The sequence below is a fragment of the Ornithodoros turicata genome, chromosome 6 (genome assembly GCF_037126465.1).
Source record: "Ornithodoros turicata isolate Travis chromosome 6, ASM3712646v1, whole genome shotgun sequence".
Lineage (NCBI taxonomy): Eukaryota > Metazoa > Arthropoda > Arachnida > Ixodida > Argasidae > Ornithodoros > Ornithodoros turicata.
In genome coordinates, this window is record NC_088206.1 from 12,292,143 (window position 1) to 12,308,730 (window position 16,588).

The window sequence follows — 16,588 nt, forward strand, 5'->3', positions numbered from 1 at the left end:
CTTCCCGGGTACAGCACCGCAAAAGGTTCTGCTCTGCCCCGACGACGCGTTTATAGGCCGCGCATTCAAAGACACGGCACACCCAGCAGTGGACCGTGTATTGGTATCCGCTTGTGATCGAAAAATCCATCAGAACCAATCCTAATGGAAGCATTAGGCCAAGAGGCCTATCGCAATTTCGGGCGTATCCAATAGGACTATCGGTTTAGCGGTTTGATGGGACCGTTAGGACCTAAGGGTCTAATGGCTTGATGGGAGCTCCACAAAAGTAAAAAAAAAAAAGTAGAAAGTAAAATTTGTTTCTTTCTGTCTTTTTTCCGACTTCTGTCATGACACAATTTAATCTCTCTTGCTTCTGTTCTTTCTTCTGTTTTTGTTTCTAAGACTTTTCAAGACATACAGTGCATTTCAAGAAGTAAACAAAGAAGAAAAAAAACTGTCTCCAGAACTGAAAGCCCAAGAGCTCACTTACGATGGCAGAGTCCATTTCCTTTGATGCATTGGCATAAAAGTGTGTATTGTCATCAATCAGGCGGACTACCTGGAAGTGGAAGTGTATTGTCATCAAGCGGGAGAGCTATACCTATGCAGGTAGGCCCTTTACACAAACAGAAACACTAGAAGTGCACTATACTGAAAGTGGAAGTGGAAGCGTGTGTATATTGTCATCAAGCAGGAGAACTACCTATGGAGGTAGTGGAAGCGGACGCAGATAGCACAAATACTATACTTATAGCCTATCTTCCGTGATTTGGCGGATCCGACAGTCCTGTTTGCTGCCGCGGTTAAATGTAAGAGGTGCGGCGTCTAAATTTAATTCATTTACTCTGGGGTATTAACTCAAGCATAACACAACGTCTTACTGCTTTTGGTTGAGACATTCTGTAGGTCCCATCGAATATCGAACTTCCGCAGTAAAATCGCGCACTTTTTTTCTCTCTCGCAAAACTCCATTCCATCAGAGAATTCCGTCAGGACTAGGATAATTTTTGAAACTGCCGACACGCGACATCCAGCGGATATACGGGAGCGAAGTCCACCTATGAAGCTCCCAGTCGTTTTATGGATGCTTGTGGTATACTGGCTCATGGCACGTGGCCTTTCATAGGCTGCGAGCGTCGCACGATGCTCATTCGGCTTTACACGCTAGGGCATTCGCAGCTTGAGTCTCTGAGCGCTGATCAGTTTTAGGGAAGTTTTATGGGGGTCACAGATCAGTATTAGAATATTCCAAATCGCAATGAGTCCGGCGGCATAAAACGTTAGTAGCTGACGGTCGGAGGTTTATTGGCCTGTCAGGACAATGCGAGCTGCCATATTGAATACTGTAAGAACGTCGGCTTCAGCGTTGCTCATTTCTTATACCAGTTAGAACATTCGATACAAGGAAACACTAAAGGACAAGACTAGGACAGGAGAGGACGCAATTTCTGTCTTATCCTTTGCAGTTCTATCCTTTACGGGGTCTTGCATTGAGTGTTTTAGCGATTATACGCTATGCCATCTCTCTGATGTCACATTAGGGGTCCTGATCTATTATGAGGCATCACCTTTTTGACCGCAAGCCGACAAGCCGCAGCTGTTTAATGGGCCGACAAGTTGTTTCGATGGTGAATCATAATATTCTAATGGACCGTTGGACTTCCTGATGGAGACTTGTCGGATTTTTCGATCGGAGTGTTGGCATAGAAGCGGAAGTCCAATCACATCCGGTGTATTGTCGTACTGCCAACTGTAGGATGGGGCAAGCGAAAGCTTGCCCACAGCTGTACTGTCATCAAGCTACCTACATCCTCCACATCCAGTCACATTCGCTGGAGAGAGAGAGTGTATTGGCATCAAATGGAAGGCCTGCCACAGGGGCAGGCTTCCTGCAGCATCTCAAATAGACTCGAACAACATTCTGAATACCAACTCTCGCCCAGCGACTAAGGCTGGTCAGAGATTGCTATACGTGTCCGTTTCGCCATGCAACAGTCCATGACATTGGAAAGCTGCAAGTGGGAGAACAACACAAGGATGTGGACACCTCATAGGTTAACATGGAACTTGCCATTGTCCACCCTGAAGAGGATGTCAGAGGTCATCCAGCGACGGTGAAACTCAACTGCTCAAAGCACCGCACGCTCCCTGCAAAGAACTTTGCGAATACCGGCGTTAACTAGCCGAATCACCTCCTGCACACTGCGGCTCTCCTGCGCGTGCACTCGTCAACAGCGTGAAATCCACACTTGGTAGTTGATTTCGACCACCAAGAGCACAAAATGCCGCCTATCCCGCTGTGAGACAGGGAGGGGGTACAGACCACGAACTGTGCTCCACTCAACATCCGTCAGGCTATAGAGGCCTGCTACACGATGCCACAGGGCACCCGGCAACAAACATAAACTGAAAGCATGTTCTGCTGACTCCCTGTACTCGCAGAAGGGACAGCCGGGTGACGTTACACCAAAACGGGAAAAACGCTCACGCAGCGGCAAGACGTCATGCGCTAAGCGCCACTGAAGACTGGCCCGACGGGCGTCCAGCCAGCCAGCAGTGTTCGTACGCCACGCTATGTGGCGCTGAATAGGCGTCGATTTCGGGGGTGGCCGACTAAGCGCAAGAAGTGCCATGTAAAGGCGCCGCACGGGCCATGATGTTATGTCATCATCAGGGAATGAAGCTCGCAGGCTGCGCATTGCCACTACGTATGCCTTCAGGTGGGGAGCCACGCACTCTGAGCGCGGGCGAGTGTGTGTCAGCTCAGAAAAAAAACGGATGTCGGGTCCTAACAGAAAAGTTAGTAGACCCTGAGCAGGATGCCGCTGCCCTAGGAGACCCTGAAAGATCGCGCGCAGACCTAAGGCAAGGCACTTCACTTTGAAATCGGGCACCAAAAGGCCGCCATCTACGCGAGGCCGATACATACGACCTCTTGATACCCATTCTACTGAACCGCCCCAGATAAACTGAAACGCCGCACGTGTAGCGGCCTGAAGAGTAGTCCGCGGAGGGATGGAGATATTGGCTAAATACCAATATTTACTCAGAAACCAAGACGCAGCAAGGCGCGCTCTGCAGGTAATGGGGAATACGAGCTCTTTCAAGTCCCGGAGCACAGGAATACTACGCATATGGACACGTGCCCAGGTGCTGGGAGATATTCCTAAAGGCAGGAAATCATACCCAAGAACGCGCACGGCATTCTTCACAGGAATACCAAAGGGTGCGGAGCACGACGGGTTGAGGTTGACGAAAAGTAGTGCGCTTTTCTCTCTATTGATCTGTGCATTAGAAACCCTACCGTAGCTCTCGATTACCCGGAGAACATTCCCGATAGCTTCCTCGTCAGTCAGGATGAGAGAAAGGTCGTCTGCATACGCGAAAAGCACTAACGCGGATGTGCTCGGAAGGGCAAGCATCCGGGATGCAACCGGTGATGCGAGGGACTCCAAAAGCGGGCTAAACAACAGGGCATACAGTGCCGGTGACAAGGGACAGCCCTGGCAGACGCCCACCTTTATGGGGAAGTTAGCAGAGGTACCCCCATTGACACCAATGAAAGCTGACGCAGCATACAGGGCTCGAAACCATGGTATGATCTCGCGATCAAACCCGCTCGCCTCCAACACACGATACATGTATTCATGAAGCACACGATCAAAGGCCTTCCTTTGGTCAAACGACACTAAAACACAAGGTCGCCGCCGACTATGTGCCCAACACAAGGCGTCTCTTAAAGCCAGCGTGTGAAGCGTGATGGACCGCCCAGGAACAGCAGAGGCCTGGAGAGGAGGAATAACTGTACCAATACTGGAGAGATGCGTTGCAAAATCGCTTTTGATAAAATTTTGTAGTCAGTATTAAGCAGTGAAACAGGGCGATAGGCATTTGGGTCTTGTTTTTTGGAAGCATCCTTGCACAACAAGGTGACAATGCTCTCACGCATAGACGGACAGAGGAGACGTCGTGCCAAGCACTGATTCAACAGAACTGTCAAAGGCCTCCGAAGAGTGGACCAGAAGCATTTATAGAATTCAGCTGGGAGGCCATCGGAACCGGGAGACTTTCCTGTGTGAAGAGCTTTGACGGCAGCAGTATATTCGTCCACAGAGAACGGAGCTGCACTGAGCTCGATACGTCGTGCGTCCGGCAAAAACGCTCGACCCTCGACGTCGGCACGCTGCACGGAGTCAAAAAGCGCCATAAAATGATCACGTAGCAGTGATCGAACTCCATCAGGGTGCTCCTAAACCGAACCGTCGGTTGCAACAAGTTGCTCGATGACACTGGGAGGCCGACGGAGGTAACGGCCAAGTAAAAGGCGAGAGCAATATGCTTCTCGCGACCAGCGCTCGACGGTCTGTGCTGCCGCAAACTGGTCCCAGAAACGTAACCTCAGAGAGGCTAGCCTCCCTAGCACGTCCTGTATGGCTTGATCGTTGCCTGGGCCTCGCGACCCAGGATGGCGCAAAATAGACAGCACTTGCCGGAGGTGCACAAATTCCTCCCGGCTCTCCCTTGCACGCCTAGGTCTCCATTGACGAAAAAGTCTCGCGGCTCCTAGTTTGGTCTCTTCCCACCATTCCGGTGAGACTAAAGTGTCAGCGCAGCGATCAACAAGGAACGCTTTGACGTCGTTACGAATTTCTGTGTCTCGCAGTAGCTCGGCACAAAGCCTCCAACAGCCGGATCCGGAGCGAGAACCTCGCAACCCAGTGAGCGAGAGACGCACACCCTCATGGTCAGAAAGATCTCCAGAGGGAAGCACATCGCATTTCAAAACATGGCTACCCAAACAAGGAGAAACGTAAAAACGGTCAAGTCGGCTATGTGCACCCTGAGCATTGCACCACGTGTACTGGTAAACTCCAGGATTTATGTGCGAAAATGCATCTATGAGTCCTAGGCCGCCAACTAATTGCAACAGGCCCTGGTTTACAGGCCTGCTTCCACTCCCATGACCGTCAATAGTGCAATTAAAGTCCCCCGCAATCACAAGGTTTGGGTTACCCACCATGAAATAACCGAGTCCCCTAAAAAATTCCGTACGGTCACCCCGGCGCACCGGAGCGTACAAGTTCACAATTCTGAGAACTGTGCCCGCTAGGTCCAATTCAACCGAAATAACGCGACCATCCCAATCGCGATCAAACCACTTTACCACGCCGCGACAAGATGGAAAAATTGTAATGCCAACCCCTGACCGACGACGTGAGCCATGACTAAAAAACACCCTAACATGATGGTTCGCCTCTAAATTCCTGACAGCCCTTGCTGAAAGAAAATGAGTTTCCTGCAGCAAAAGGATATCAATGGAATGACTAGAAGCCCACTGTAATACTGAAAGTTGCTTAGTACAGCGAGAAAAACCCCTACAATTCAGCGTAGCCACAGAAAGTGCCATAATTTGAAATAATGCCCTCACAAAAACTACCATTACACGAATGTTGCTTCCTCTGAGACAACAGCTGACGCCTCTGCCTCCATGTCAATGTCACCATCATTTTTACCCCACGCTTCGTCGTCACTCGAAAGAGATACGTCGCTCGGGAACCAGCGACCATCATCTACAGCAGGCTCTCCCCGAGGCACCTTCTCGCCCCCTACTATGACGACTGCATCACAGTTGTCATGGTCACACTCATCCTCACTTGAGTCGCTCGGAAGCGGCACGGAAACTAAGGAGGACATCCCTGCCTCCACCCCATCCACTGTGTTAGGAGCGACAACAGCTGCAGGCTCCAATACCACAGAACCCGCGACCTCCGACACTACATCCGCAGAAGGCGCACTCTCTGCTGGTGCAGACCCAGCGCCACCGGTCTCCGAGGCATTTGGAATGCCCACCACACGGGACGCCCAGGTTTTCACCGAGCATGACTTAGCAGCATGGTATCCCCCACACCTACGGCATGACCTACCTCCCCACACCTGGAGCACACAGGCACCGAGCAGGACTTTTTAAAATGTCCTGACTGCCCACACCTAAAACAAGTTCTCCGCATGCCTGGGTAGCGAAATATAAGTCGCTTACCCCTAACGCGGATGAAGTTTGGCACCGGGGACTTCATTTCCATAATCACACGGCGGTTGCCGGTCTCTATGAAATTGAGTTCCGGATGGTCGTATGTCTCGCGGACAATGTCCTTTACTGTGCCATGGCCCAGCACTGAAACAATGTGCGCGTTATCCATACCAACCGGTGCCTTAGACACCGTAACTACGGTGAGGTTGGTTTCCAAAGAAACCAAAGGAATAGCAACAGGCCAAACCAGAAAACCAGATGGTTATGGTGTTTCTCCACAGAATCATTCAGATGGCAACAGATTGACATCACGACTTTGTCATCGTTTACTTTCCCCGGTGTGCAAGTTGCACAACGCATACGCTTCGTTTGTACTTTCAAAAAGGTAAGTCAGCCTATTTGTGTGGCGACATTCTGCGCGGGCCGCAGGGTAGGACTGCGGGTCATTTCTACCACCCCTGGGGTTCTTTTGACGTGCGCCGGAAATCTCCGACACACGGTGCTGGAAGCAACGTTTACCTTCCCCCCCATTGCTGCCGTGGGGGAGGTAAACGTTGCTTCCAGCACCGTGTGCCGGAGATTTCCGACATTATGGTTGAGCACCATACTTTCACTGCAAAACGGCATCGTGCGAGTGAAAGACGATCACGTGCTGGCCTCAGGAAAACCTGGACGAACGATTCTGGACATCTTTTTGTTTAGAACGTCATTTCCGACAGCGAAAGCGGTAGACACCCATTATGGTGCAGAACGCCTCGCGCTTTCACCGCGTCATTTGTTAAGCAAGTATAAAAGAGAAAGTAATTAAAAATGTATGCACAGCAATAGCAGACGACAGACGTTTGCCTTAGCGGGTGGAGCAGCAGCGTGTCTTGGGCGAGACCGTTTTGCTAGCCTTTCAAGCGTCATCTGTTATAAAGTGTGTACAGGGTGGCATCAACTTAGCGGCAAAGCAGTGCTTCATGACGGCATTTGAGTTCGTTGAACTCTCTCAGAGACCATACTACCATATCTGGAATCATGAATGTACAGATATGTGCATACAAAGATGGCTGTTCAACTGCAAGCGCGATTTAATAAGATCAGTTGACATCCACGTTATTTTGGTATTTAATGTTTCGAAGCGCTGTAACTGCTGCTTCTAAGGAAGGATCATAGAGCTGGACTTTCCTTTTTGAGCACAGCTTTGTTTTAGTTGAGGCATGCAGCGCTGGATTCAGCAGGACGTAGAATCATGACTTAGGAACATATCTACTAATATGCGCGATACTGATACAGGATGTTTTTGTAAATACATTCTTTGCATATTTTTTTAAATAAAAAAGCTACAAACGCAGTATAGATGGTGTCTTTGCAGTTCAGTTTCCGACCAGGCGGACACCGGCACTCTCGAGGAGAGTATATGTAACTACATGACAAATTACCTCAAATTCATCTATGAACTCTTTAATTACGGGATTTCGGGAAAAAGCGAGAGAGCAGAGTGGGAGAGAATCCGCATTGAAAGCCATTCTAACTTTCAAATGTCATGAAACGAGCACCTGCCGTGAAGTATCCATCGCTAATTTCGCTATGCAAATGAACCGAAACCAAAACCGCGCTCCTCAAGAGCGCACGACCTTCGCCGGCGGAGGCTTTGGGTTGTTTTCTAGTTGAGAAGTGGCGCTACGCATGCCGGGTCTTCGAACTTGCGGTCCTGCCCCCCAAAGAAGTCAGGAACTTTAACAAATACTTCGCACGTACTTTTCTTATAACAAAGTTTAGATTTTGTGACACATGGCGCATGTTTCGGTTTCGTTTGGCATGCACTTTGAAATCGCGATCTTTTGCTGTGCGAAAAATGTTCTGTTACAACGCGGTCGGTTTGACGTTTCAGATAACAAAGATATATAACGAGCAACATTTCAGATATGGCACAACAAAATGTACAGGCAGTATTTTACGCAGCAATCTTCCGCACACTGAGGGTAGTACGCATGTAGTCGTTTCCTTTTAGTTTGGGACGAAGCTGTGACTTCAGTGATATTCTTTTCACATTGAGGAGACGAGCCCACCACATCCCAGTATGTTCATGAATGCACCCGCGTCACGGTCGTTGGTCGTAGCCAAGGTCGTGCTGGAGACTGGGAGGTGGTGGGCTCGAATCCTACCACCGGCTGTGCTGTCTCAGGTTTTCCTTGGTTTTCCGAGGACTTTCCAGACGAATGTCAGCACAGTTCCACGTGAAGTCGGCCCAGTACGCATACTAATACTACTACTACTACTACTACTACTACTCCCTACATACTAATACTACTGTAATACTACTGCAGTATACTACTAATACTACTACCACGGACCGTGCTACTACATACTAATACTACTACTCCCTCCTACTGTCCTCTATCCACATCTGTTCGCCGCTCATAGCCGCAGTTGCTTCGCGGCGCTAACACGTAATAAACACAAAACAAAAACGTTATGAGTTGATAATGTTATCACAGCCACGCACGATCCAACATGATAAGGCATTTGGTGACAAGTGCCCACACCCCTTAGTTCAATTTTCGTTACGCTGATGACATTTTCCCAAAGGCGCAGGATCCCAGGGTACGCGATACATTTTATGTCCTTTCTCCGCAGAATTAGTGCTCAGAATTAGCGCCGAACACCCGCCTATTTTACGTTGAAAACACGTTGACGCTATACGACTCCAGCGACTCCAGCAGAACTTCGGCCCGGAAGCGTAAACCCACGTGACATTGCAACTTTCCTTACGTCATTTTGACAGGTCCTCCCTGTGCTCCTGATCGTCGCCGTTTCGGTTACGACTCATTAGCACTGCAAAATTCGGTGATCAACGTCGGTATCAACGGCGTACATGCTCGTTTCATGACATTTGAAAGATAGAATGGCTTTCAACGAGGATTCTCTCCCATCCCGCTATCTCGCTTTTGCCCGAAATCCTCTAATTAAAGAGTTAATTAATTAATTTTAGTTAATTAATCATCATCTTGTAATTAGATGCTGTCTCTGAGAGGACGTCCGCCTGGCCATATAACTCAATTGCAAAAACGACATATGTGCTGCTCTCATAGCTTTTTTACAAAAAAATCTGTAAAGGATATACACCTTGTATACGTATATTATATGCATAAAGCATATATGTATAAATATGCATACGCAACATCTCAAGTGCCGCCTCCTGTTCTCTTTCTCTCAACTTTCTTTTTAATACTTTCACATTGCATGTTCGAGGAAGGATTAGAGGTGCAGAATTCCTCCACAGGTTTGCTTAAAGTTGGTCTGTTGCTCTCTTTCTTCTTTATTTTTATCGCTTTATGTTTTACATCCACCGACACACATAGTGGCTGCTTCGAACATAAATGCTCCATGGAAGCCTCAACTAAAGTAGAGATCATCCGTTTATTTGGAGGTTATGATGAGCATGCAGATTCTGGAAGAACCGAACACGGAAAATTGCACTTCCACCTCCTTAAGAGATGCCACGCCATATCAGGCACAGACATGCATCTGATGTCCTTCGCTCCCCCCCCCCCCCCCTGCACACACTCACACACACACTTTTTTTCTTCTAAGTCGTGCAGACCCTTCAGTGAAAAGATGGCTAAGAAGCAAGCGAGCTGGTGAATGATGCATAATGTAAAACCTTCAGGTTACGTTAACGAGCCGGTTCGTTATCTCATGACGAAGCACGAAAGGCAAACATATGCTCTAAAGAAGAACAATAAACAACATGTACACGTAGAGGAAATCCATATTCTACAAGGAATTGGCCCCTCGAATCAGGAAGCTAGGTGGTTGATCGGAAGCTGGAAACGGGGCGAATCCGTGAAAGTGCACATGACTGCCGGCTAATATTACAGACTGCGCACAGATACATACAGAATGAACTCGGTCAAAGCAAGTGCCTCCTGAGATAGTTGCTTCCTACAAGAGGTTCGGCAGCTTTGGCGCACGAATTCGCTCCCAGACGTCACGAACTTGGCGGCCGGAGAACGAGACCAGCTTTCGAACATATGCAGCGGGCAGTGACGGACATGGAGTGTTCCGCAATTATTACGGCACAAGTTCAAGATGCACCGAGCCACCTTTCATGGGAAACAATGTTCTAACGCTTTGTGGGACTTGACAACGAACCACACTGAAAGGCGGTGTCCTAAAGTGGAACCAGAACTCCCGTGCCGACCCCAGCGCTCACGTTTACGTAGCGGTTTTTCGCGGAACTAAAAGCACTGACATTCGCTACTCTGTCCAGTTCGCGATTTCTGCAATGTTTACTGTGATCCTCTGGGATTTTTGTCTGTCATTGTGAGCATCAGCTATTATAACAGGTAATATGAACATTCCCGATTCTTCCTGATAAAAAATACAGGAGCTAGAACTGGAGAACGGAAAACTTCTGTATGAAACGCCGGGCAAAGACAACATTGAAGGGGCGTGTAGATTCTCATGATGGATCTTAGCTGGGAGTTTGTCTTTGCCTTTTAACTGCTTAAGCTCCGTTAAGCGCTTACAATGCTGAAATACAATCCCTTCACGAAATGTTCATGCTTGGTGCTCGTTTATAGATTATTCTGCTGTGCCACACCGTAGCAGCTCAGCACGATACGTTTTCAAAAAGAATAAAATCGTCCGTGTTTTACTTGTAGCCTTACATGGACTTCCTGGCCGAAAACAACGCCTGTGGTCAGAATCTACTTCAGCTTGTTTCTCGAGGAAATGCTATAATTGCAGAGCTGCTGCGGCTCTCCGAAGTCGTCCCACCGATTTTTCGGTTAGACAACAAAGCTGATGTGAGCAGATATGGAGAGATACTGTTTGACTACAGTTACTTCAAAGCTACAGAATACCACGAGAACAAGATAGAGTCCAATGCCGTGAGTGATGCCTTCCCACAAAACATCATGCCATCATGTTTAGTTCAAGAACAGATAACTTGCTGAAATTTGTATAGAGATATGCTAGAGCTGTTGCTGTTAATTGTTTCAGCAACTCCATGATAAAGATGAAGAATTCAGAGAAAACTACATTGAGATCATCACACGTTTTTACCTCGCCTTCGAAAGTGTGCACAAATATACAGTCGATTTGGCTAGGTTGGTGGAGTTTTATAACTTTTGCACCATAGGCAGGGCTGGGACTAGGGAGAGAAAAAAAAAAAAAAAGTAAATAAAAATAAATCATGCAGTCTCATTTTGTTTAAACTCCTCTTCTTTATTCTAAAACTATTTCCTTGTGTCACCTGGCCCATACAGGTTCCTAGATGACTTGGACGAAGGCATTTTTATACAGCAGTCGATGGAATCTGTCCTACTTAATGAAGACGGAAGGCAACTCATGGTAGGACTGTCTTAACATCATACCATGCAGTGCATCAAAGCTGCATGCCTCTTTTTACCGCAGTGCGAAGCGTTGTTTCTTTGTGGAGTAATTCTCCTGGTTGTGGACCAAAAAATCGACGGTATAGTCAGGGAGAGAGTTCTGGTTTCGTACTACCGGTACAGGTACAGCATGGTTTACACTTTTCCTCCTACCCAATTAATGCAATTGCATACTGTGAACATAAAAATTTCATAGCTGATCCTCCTCATTCTAGCGCTCAGAGGTCCAGCCATGACTCAAACTTTGATGACGTCTGCAAACTCCTCCGCAGTACAGGGTACAGTTCAATACCCGGTGCAAGGCGTCCCACCAATTACCCAGAGGAATATTTTAGCCGTGTTCGGCTCAGTCCCATGTACATTAATGTGGTTCTGGGACGACTGCGCTCAGATGACATTTACAACCAGGTACTGCAGAGTTCAAGCCTTTCCTCTCTTTTTTTTTCTTCAGAATACTTTTTTATTATATTTGCTAACGTACTTGAAATTTCTAATGGCACCTGTGATGGTTTATGAATTTAAGAAATCTGCTATTTTATAATTTGAAACATACATTTGATTGTATGTGAATAACTGCGTTCCTATAAAAACCTGCCTGATTTTCATATTTCTTCATTTTTTTAAATGCAATTGGTTTCACGATTTTTTTGTGGACATGTGCAGATTCGTGTGTGGACATGTTATAAGGCATGTCCAACCCTCATATACCCGTATACCCTTATGGTTCGTACACCCGTATACCTCAACCCTCATATACCCTCAACCCTCATATACCCTCAACCCGTATATATACCCTCAGGCCCACTAGGCAGTTTGTAGAAGTGTCCATGATTATGACGTTTGTTCTTAATATCTTCTGCTTATCTGTTGTATTATGTGTTACATTACTCAAGTTCCTTGGATGCCCAGTATACAAATAACTAAGTTTTTTTCTTCTAGCTTTTTATATTAGTTCCAATCCAATTCAGTGTTTCAAAATTTCACTCTGTACTCATCCTTGGGCTGCTACTTTATTACTTCTCCTTTGTTGTTAATCTTATCGAGATTTTTTTACCTACAGATATCTGCATACCCTTTCCCAGAACATCGCAGTGTAGCACTGGCGACTCAAGCAGCCATGTTATATGTGGCCTTGTATTTCAATCCTGACGTACTAAACAACCAGCAAGCAAAAATGCGAGAGATAGTCGACAAGTATTTTCCTGACAACTGGGTACGTCGATATCATTAATATAGTACATATGAGTGCACATATATGTGAAGACTTTGTATCCAGTTTTATGTGGTCTTTGTAGTTTAATGTAGTCTCACATGCACATGTGTTATTAATGGTCAAGTTGTTTAATAACTGTGTACAAAGACTGACCAAAAAGTATACAGAATGAATTTATGTTTAAAAAAGCAAAATACTTACAAATTGGATAATTAGTCATCATCTAGTTAGCCCCATTCGGAAACCATGTACTTCACACATTCTTGGAAGTCTTTTTTTGGAAACAGCAAGGAGCTGTCTGGGCATATTCGTTTGAGTCTCCTGAGCATCCTGAAATCTGTTTTCTTTGAACTACATTTTGATTTTTTTTTTTTTGCCATTTTTGAGTCCCCAAGATGACTGCCCTCTGTGACATTTTTTTCCTTTTTCCGAAAATAAAAATGCTGTTCAAAGAAAGCAGATTTCAGGATGTTTGGGAGGGACCAGGTAGCTCTTTCCTGACAGATAAAATTGCATAGACACAGGCAAGCTATTTGATGAACACCATAATGGCAAAATTGAGCGGCTGTGTGGTGTTGTCTATATGTTCTTGTCCCGCTCAGGTTTGCTATTATGGGGCTCTTTGCTGTTTCCAAAAAAAACATATCGCTGGGCAAAGTGTGTGGTTTCTGGAGGGGACTCCCTCATTGTTGATTTAGATTCAAGTTTGTACGTATTTTACTTTTCTACATAAAAATCCATTCTCGATACTTTTTGATTAGTCCTCGTACTGAGTCAGTTACGTATACCACAGACCTGTTTATACTCTCGAGGTTCAGATGCAATTAAACAAGTGCGTATTATCCTGCATTATATTTCAGTTTCTTTCTCCATTCACTTGTTTTGATATGTCAGGTAATCAGCATATACATGGGCATGGTAGTGAACCTGGTAGACGCATGGGAGCCCTACAAGGCTGCCAGACAGGCACTGCAGAACACATTGGATAACAACAACGTCAAGCAACAGGTGACTATACGCTAAAAGGAATGGGCGATGAACAGTATTCTGCGCAAGTGCAAATGCTCATGCATGTGGAAGTAGCAAAATTGGAAAAATTGCTTTACTGATTCCAGGCTGCAAGACACCATCAGCGCTTATCCAAGCTCACACCAAAGTTGAAGCAACTCCTCAAGGAAGGGGCTCTCGTTGAGGACTTTGTGCTCGACAATGTGGCCAAGCTGCTCAACACGGTGCGAGAGTGCAATGTCTCGCTGCGTTGGCTATTGCTGCATACGGCTGACTTTTCACAGAGTAAATATGTGTTGTTACGCACGGACTGTACCGTTGCAAGTTAATTCCTTGTAGTGGATTCACGTGCCAATCTTTTCCCGTCACTCAGCTGGAGGGGAATCGAACAAGCGATGCAAGCAGCTCAGAGAACAGGTGCTGCAAGAGAGCAAATACCAAGCCCTCAGTGTTTTCCAATTGCTGCTGCATACAGCGCAGTTTGAGCTCAAGATCAAGGAGGTGACACTTCATACAGTCATGAGTAGAGAGATGTGCGCAGGTGTGGCTGTATCCGCAGATCCGTGAGACATCCAAGTTTGCGGGCAGAAATATAACATTTTTTAAATCTGCGCGGATAAAGAGCGGATGAACCACACGCCACGGCGGTGCGCATCCGCATTCTATCCGCAAAGAAGCTCCAGTGCTTCTGGCAGCGCCCCCTAGCGCGAGCCATAATTGGCAGCACGATTGGAATCCTAAATGGAGTGGAAATGCGTCATCCTGAGCATATGTTGCGGATCTTACACGCGTGGATACTGTGCGGATGCAGATACTGTCAGCCTTATCTGTGCTCACCTCTAGTGATAAGAACTTCTTTTCATTGCTTACATTCTTTGCATTGTTGGCACTTTCCATCATTGCAGCTTTTCCAGCACTTGCTGTCTGTGAAGCAGGACAAGTGGAATGTGCACAAAAAAGAAAGTGTCGAGAGACTGATGGAACTGTCAGAAGTTTACTCGGGCACAAAGCCCTTGACGCGAGTCGAAAAAAATGGTATGAGCTTCTTGTGTAGCCATTTTTTTGCCTAATTTTTTTAATTGCTGTAAGACGCTTCAGTTTTGTGGCCCAAGTGTTTTGCAAGTAAGGCACTCACAGCATTTATGCCCACTAGCTTTCAAGAATGGCTATACAGCAGTGGCGTCACTAGGGGGGTCCACAGCGGGTGACGCGACAGAAGAGTGTCACACGCTGCACCAGCACTTTTCTTCTTCTGCAGCAGCATGAGGAGCCCTCTGTCAGCACATGATTTTTTTGGGCATGTCGTATGATATTGTTATCTATCGCGTACCGTCTGGTATGGTAAAGGATGCATTATGGGGGGAGCGACGCAAAGAGTCCCTGGACCGGGTGACACGTACCCTTGTGACGCACCTGCTGTACAACATTTGATAAAAGTCGCATTTCACATGCTTGTGCTTGAAAGCAATTCAAATGCTTACAGTAGCAACCTCAGTAAGGTGTGAAAAAATATGGGATTACACTGTAGTCTACAAAGTGTTAGTTCTTTTTCGGAAGGTTTACGTACCCATAAAATTCTTCAATCCACGAAATTCGAGAACATTTCACAGTAGTTGATTTTATCTGAAAGAAAACGTCAAAATACAGACGTTCAAGTAGTTTGTATTTTTCGTAGCATTTAATAATACCCATTGCATTCTGCAGCAAACCTTCAGGCATGGTTTTCTGAAATGAGCAAGCAGATCGACTCACTGAGCTTTGAAGACATGACAGCAACTGGACGGAAAATTGTCCAACTAATACAGGCACTTGAGGAGGCAAGGAGACACTCATGGAAGCATATGAATCATTGTGTTGATAAGTGTCCTGCTTGGTGTTGATTAACTGTAGTATGAACCTTACAGGTGGAGCAATTTCACCAGCTTGAAAGTAACCTCCAAGTGAAACAATTTCTTGCGGAGACCCGCAAATTTCTCCTCAGCATGTTGCGTATCAGCAATGTGAAAGAAGAGGTATTAGTCACTCTGGAAGTCATTGCTGACCTCTCTTATGCATGGAACATTATTGACAGGTTAGTTAGTTTCCCGTCCTCTCCACTATACTTTGTCAATATGTGCGAGATTATGGTGCACAATATTGTTGGCAACTGTCGATGTCCTTTTGTCTCCCCAGTTACACTCCATACATGCAAAAAGGCATCAAGGATGAACCAGCGATGGTTATAAAGTTGAGAGCAACTTTTCTCAAGGTACGCAGCCACCATTCATTTTTGCAACATTGTAAAATGTTCTGCAAGAGTGGAACAAGTGCATGTAACGAGAGTTTGGTATTTAAATTGCAAAATAGGGAAGGGAAGTTATAGGACAGCAGTTCATTCGAGAAAATTCTTTCAATCTGGAAGTATTTAATATTGCCTATTTATTTAATGTTCGGGTGCATGAACTTTGCAACCGAAGTAGAGTAAAAGAATGTACTGGTGGGTGATTCAGAAAGACTGAAGAGATGTGCAGTACCTACACAGCGTGTTGCTGAGATGTCTTGTAACGCAATTTCACGCCTACTTGTACAAGGGCATGGTGCCCCTCTATGAATTGCCACGAATTAATTAACTAACAGCGTAAGTTTGGAGTCATGGAATTGCTAGGGTCCTTCTTGTAGCTACTGCATTTACTCGCATATAAGACACACATTTTTTTGCCCAAAAACTACAGGCGTAGTTTTTGGCAATTTCTGTTTCAAGTTGGGGGTGCGCCTAATACGCGAGTAGATGAACATGACGGGAATTAATGTTCTGAGGCTGAAACAGATAGAAAGAACAAATACATACAGAGCCTCAAGTGCCTAAGAAATTAATGATGAAAGAAGAAGTCACTGAAAAGGTTAGCCTGCTTTGGGACTCGAACCAACATCTTCTGGGTTACCGGTACAGGGCTCTTACCAATTGAGCTAAGCTAACATGCCTCTCCAGCGACT

The 16,588-nt window shown here is 46.2% G+C and overlaps 1 protein-coding gene across 4 annotated transcripts in view; it reads left to right on the forward strand.

The window, feature by feature from the left end:
• Positions 1 to 16,588, forward strand: part of LOC135399102 (WASH complex subunit 5-like) — a 57,019-nt gene that overhangs the window by 32,737 nt on the left and 7,694 nt on the right. For 3 of the 4 annotated variants that reach the window (XM_064630799.1, XM_064630800.1, XM_064630802.1), the window contains exons 2-14: positions 10,663 to 10,890; positions 11,003 to 11,109; positions 11,269 to 11,353; positions 11,417 to 11,517; positions 11,610 to 11,802; positions 12,455 to 12,607; positions 13,502 to 13,615; positions 13,723 to 13,900; positions 13,989 to 14,116; positions 14,521 to 14,650; positions 15,320 to 15,432; positions 15,520 to 15,686; positions 15,788 to 15,863. In XM_064630799.1, coding sequence (XP_064486869.1) covers positions 10,663 to 10,890; positions 11,003 to 11,109; positions 11,269 to 11,353; positions 11,417 to 11,517; positions 11,610 to 11,802; positions 12,455 to 12,607; positions 13,502 to 13,615; positions 13,723 to 13,900; positions 13,989 to 14,116; positions 14,521 to 14,650; positions 15,320 to 15,432; positions 15,520 to 15,686; positions 15,788 to 15,863 — 1,773 coding nt within the window. Of the gene's footprint in view, positions 1 to 10,221; positions 10,345 to 10,662; positions 10,891 to 11,002; positions 11,110 to 11,268; positions 11,354 to 11,416; positions 11,518 to 11,609; positions 11,803 to 12,454; positions 12,608 to 13,501; positions 13,616 to 13,722; positions 13,901 to 13,988; positions 14,117 to 14,520; positions 14,651 to 15,319; positions 15,433 to 15,519; positions 15,687 to 15,787; positions 15,864 to 16,588 lie in introns of those variants that run through there. The other variant, XM_064630801.1, reaches the window with a different exon arrangement.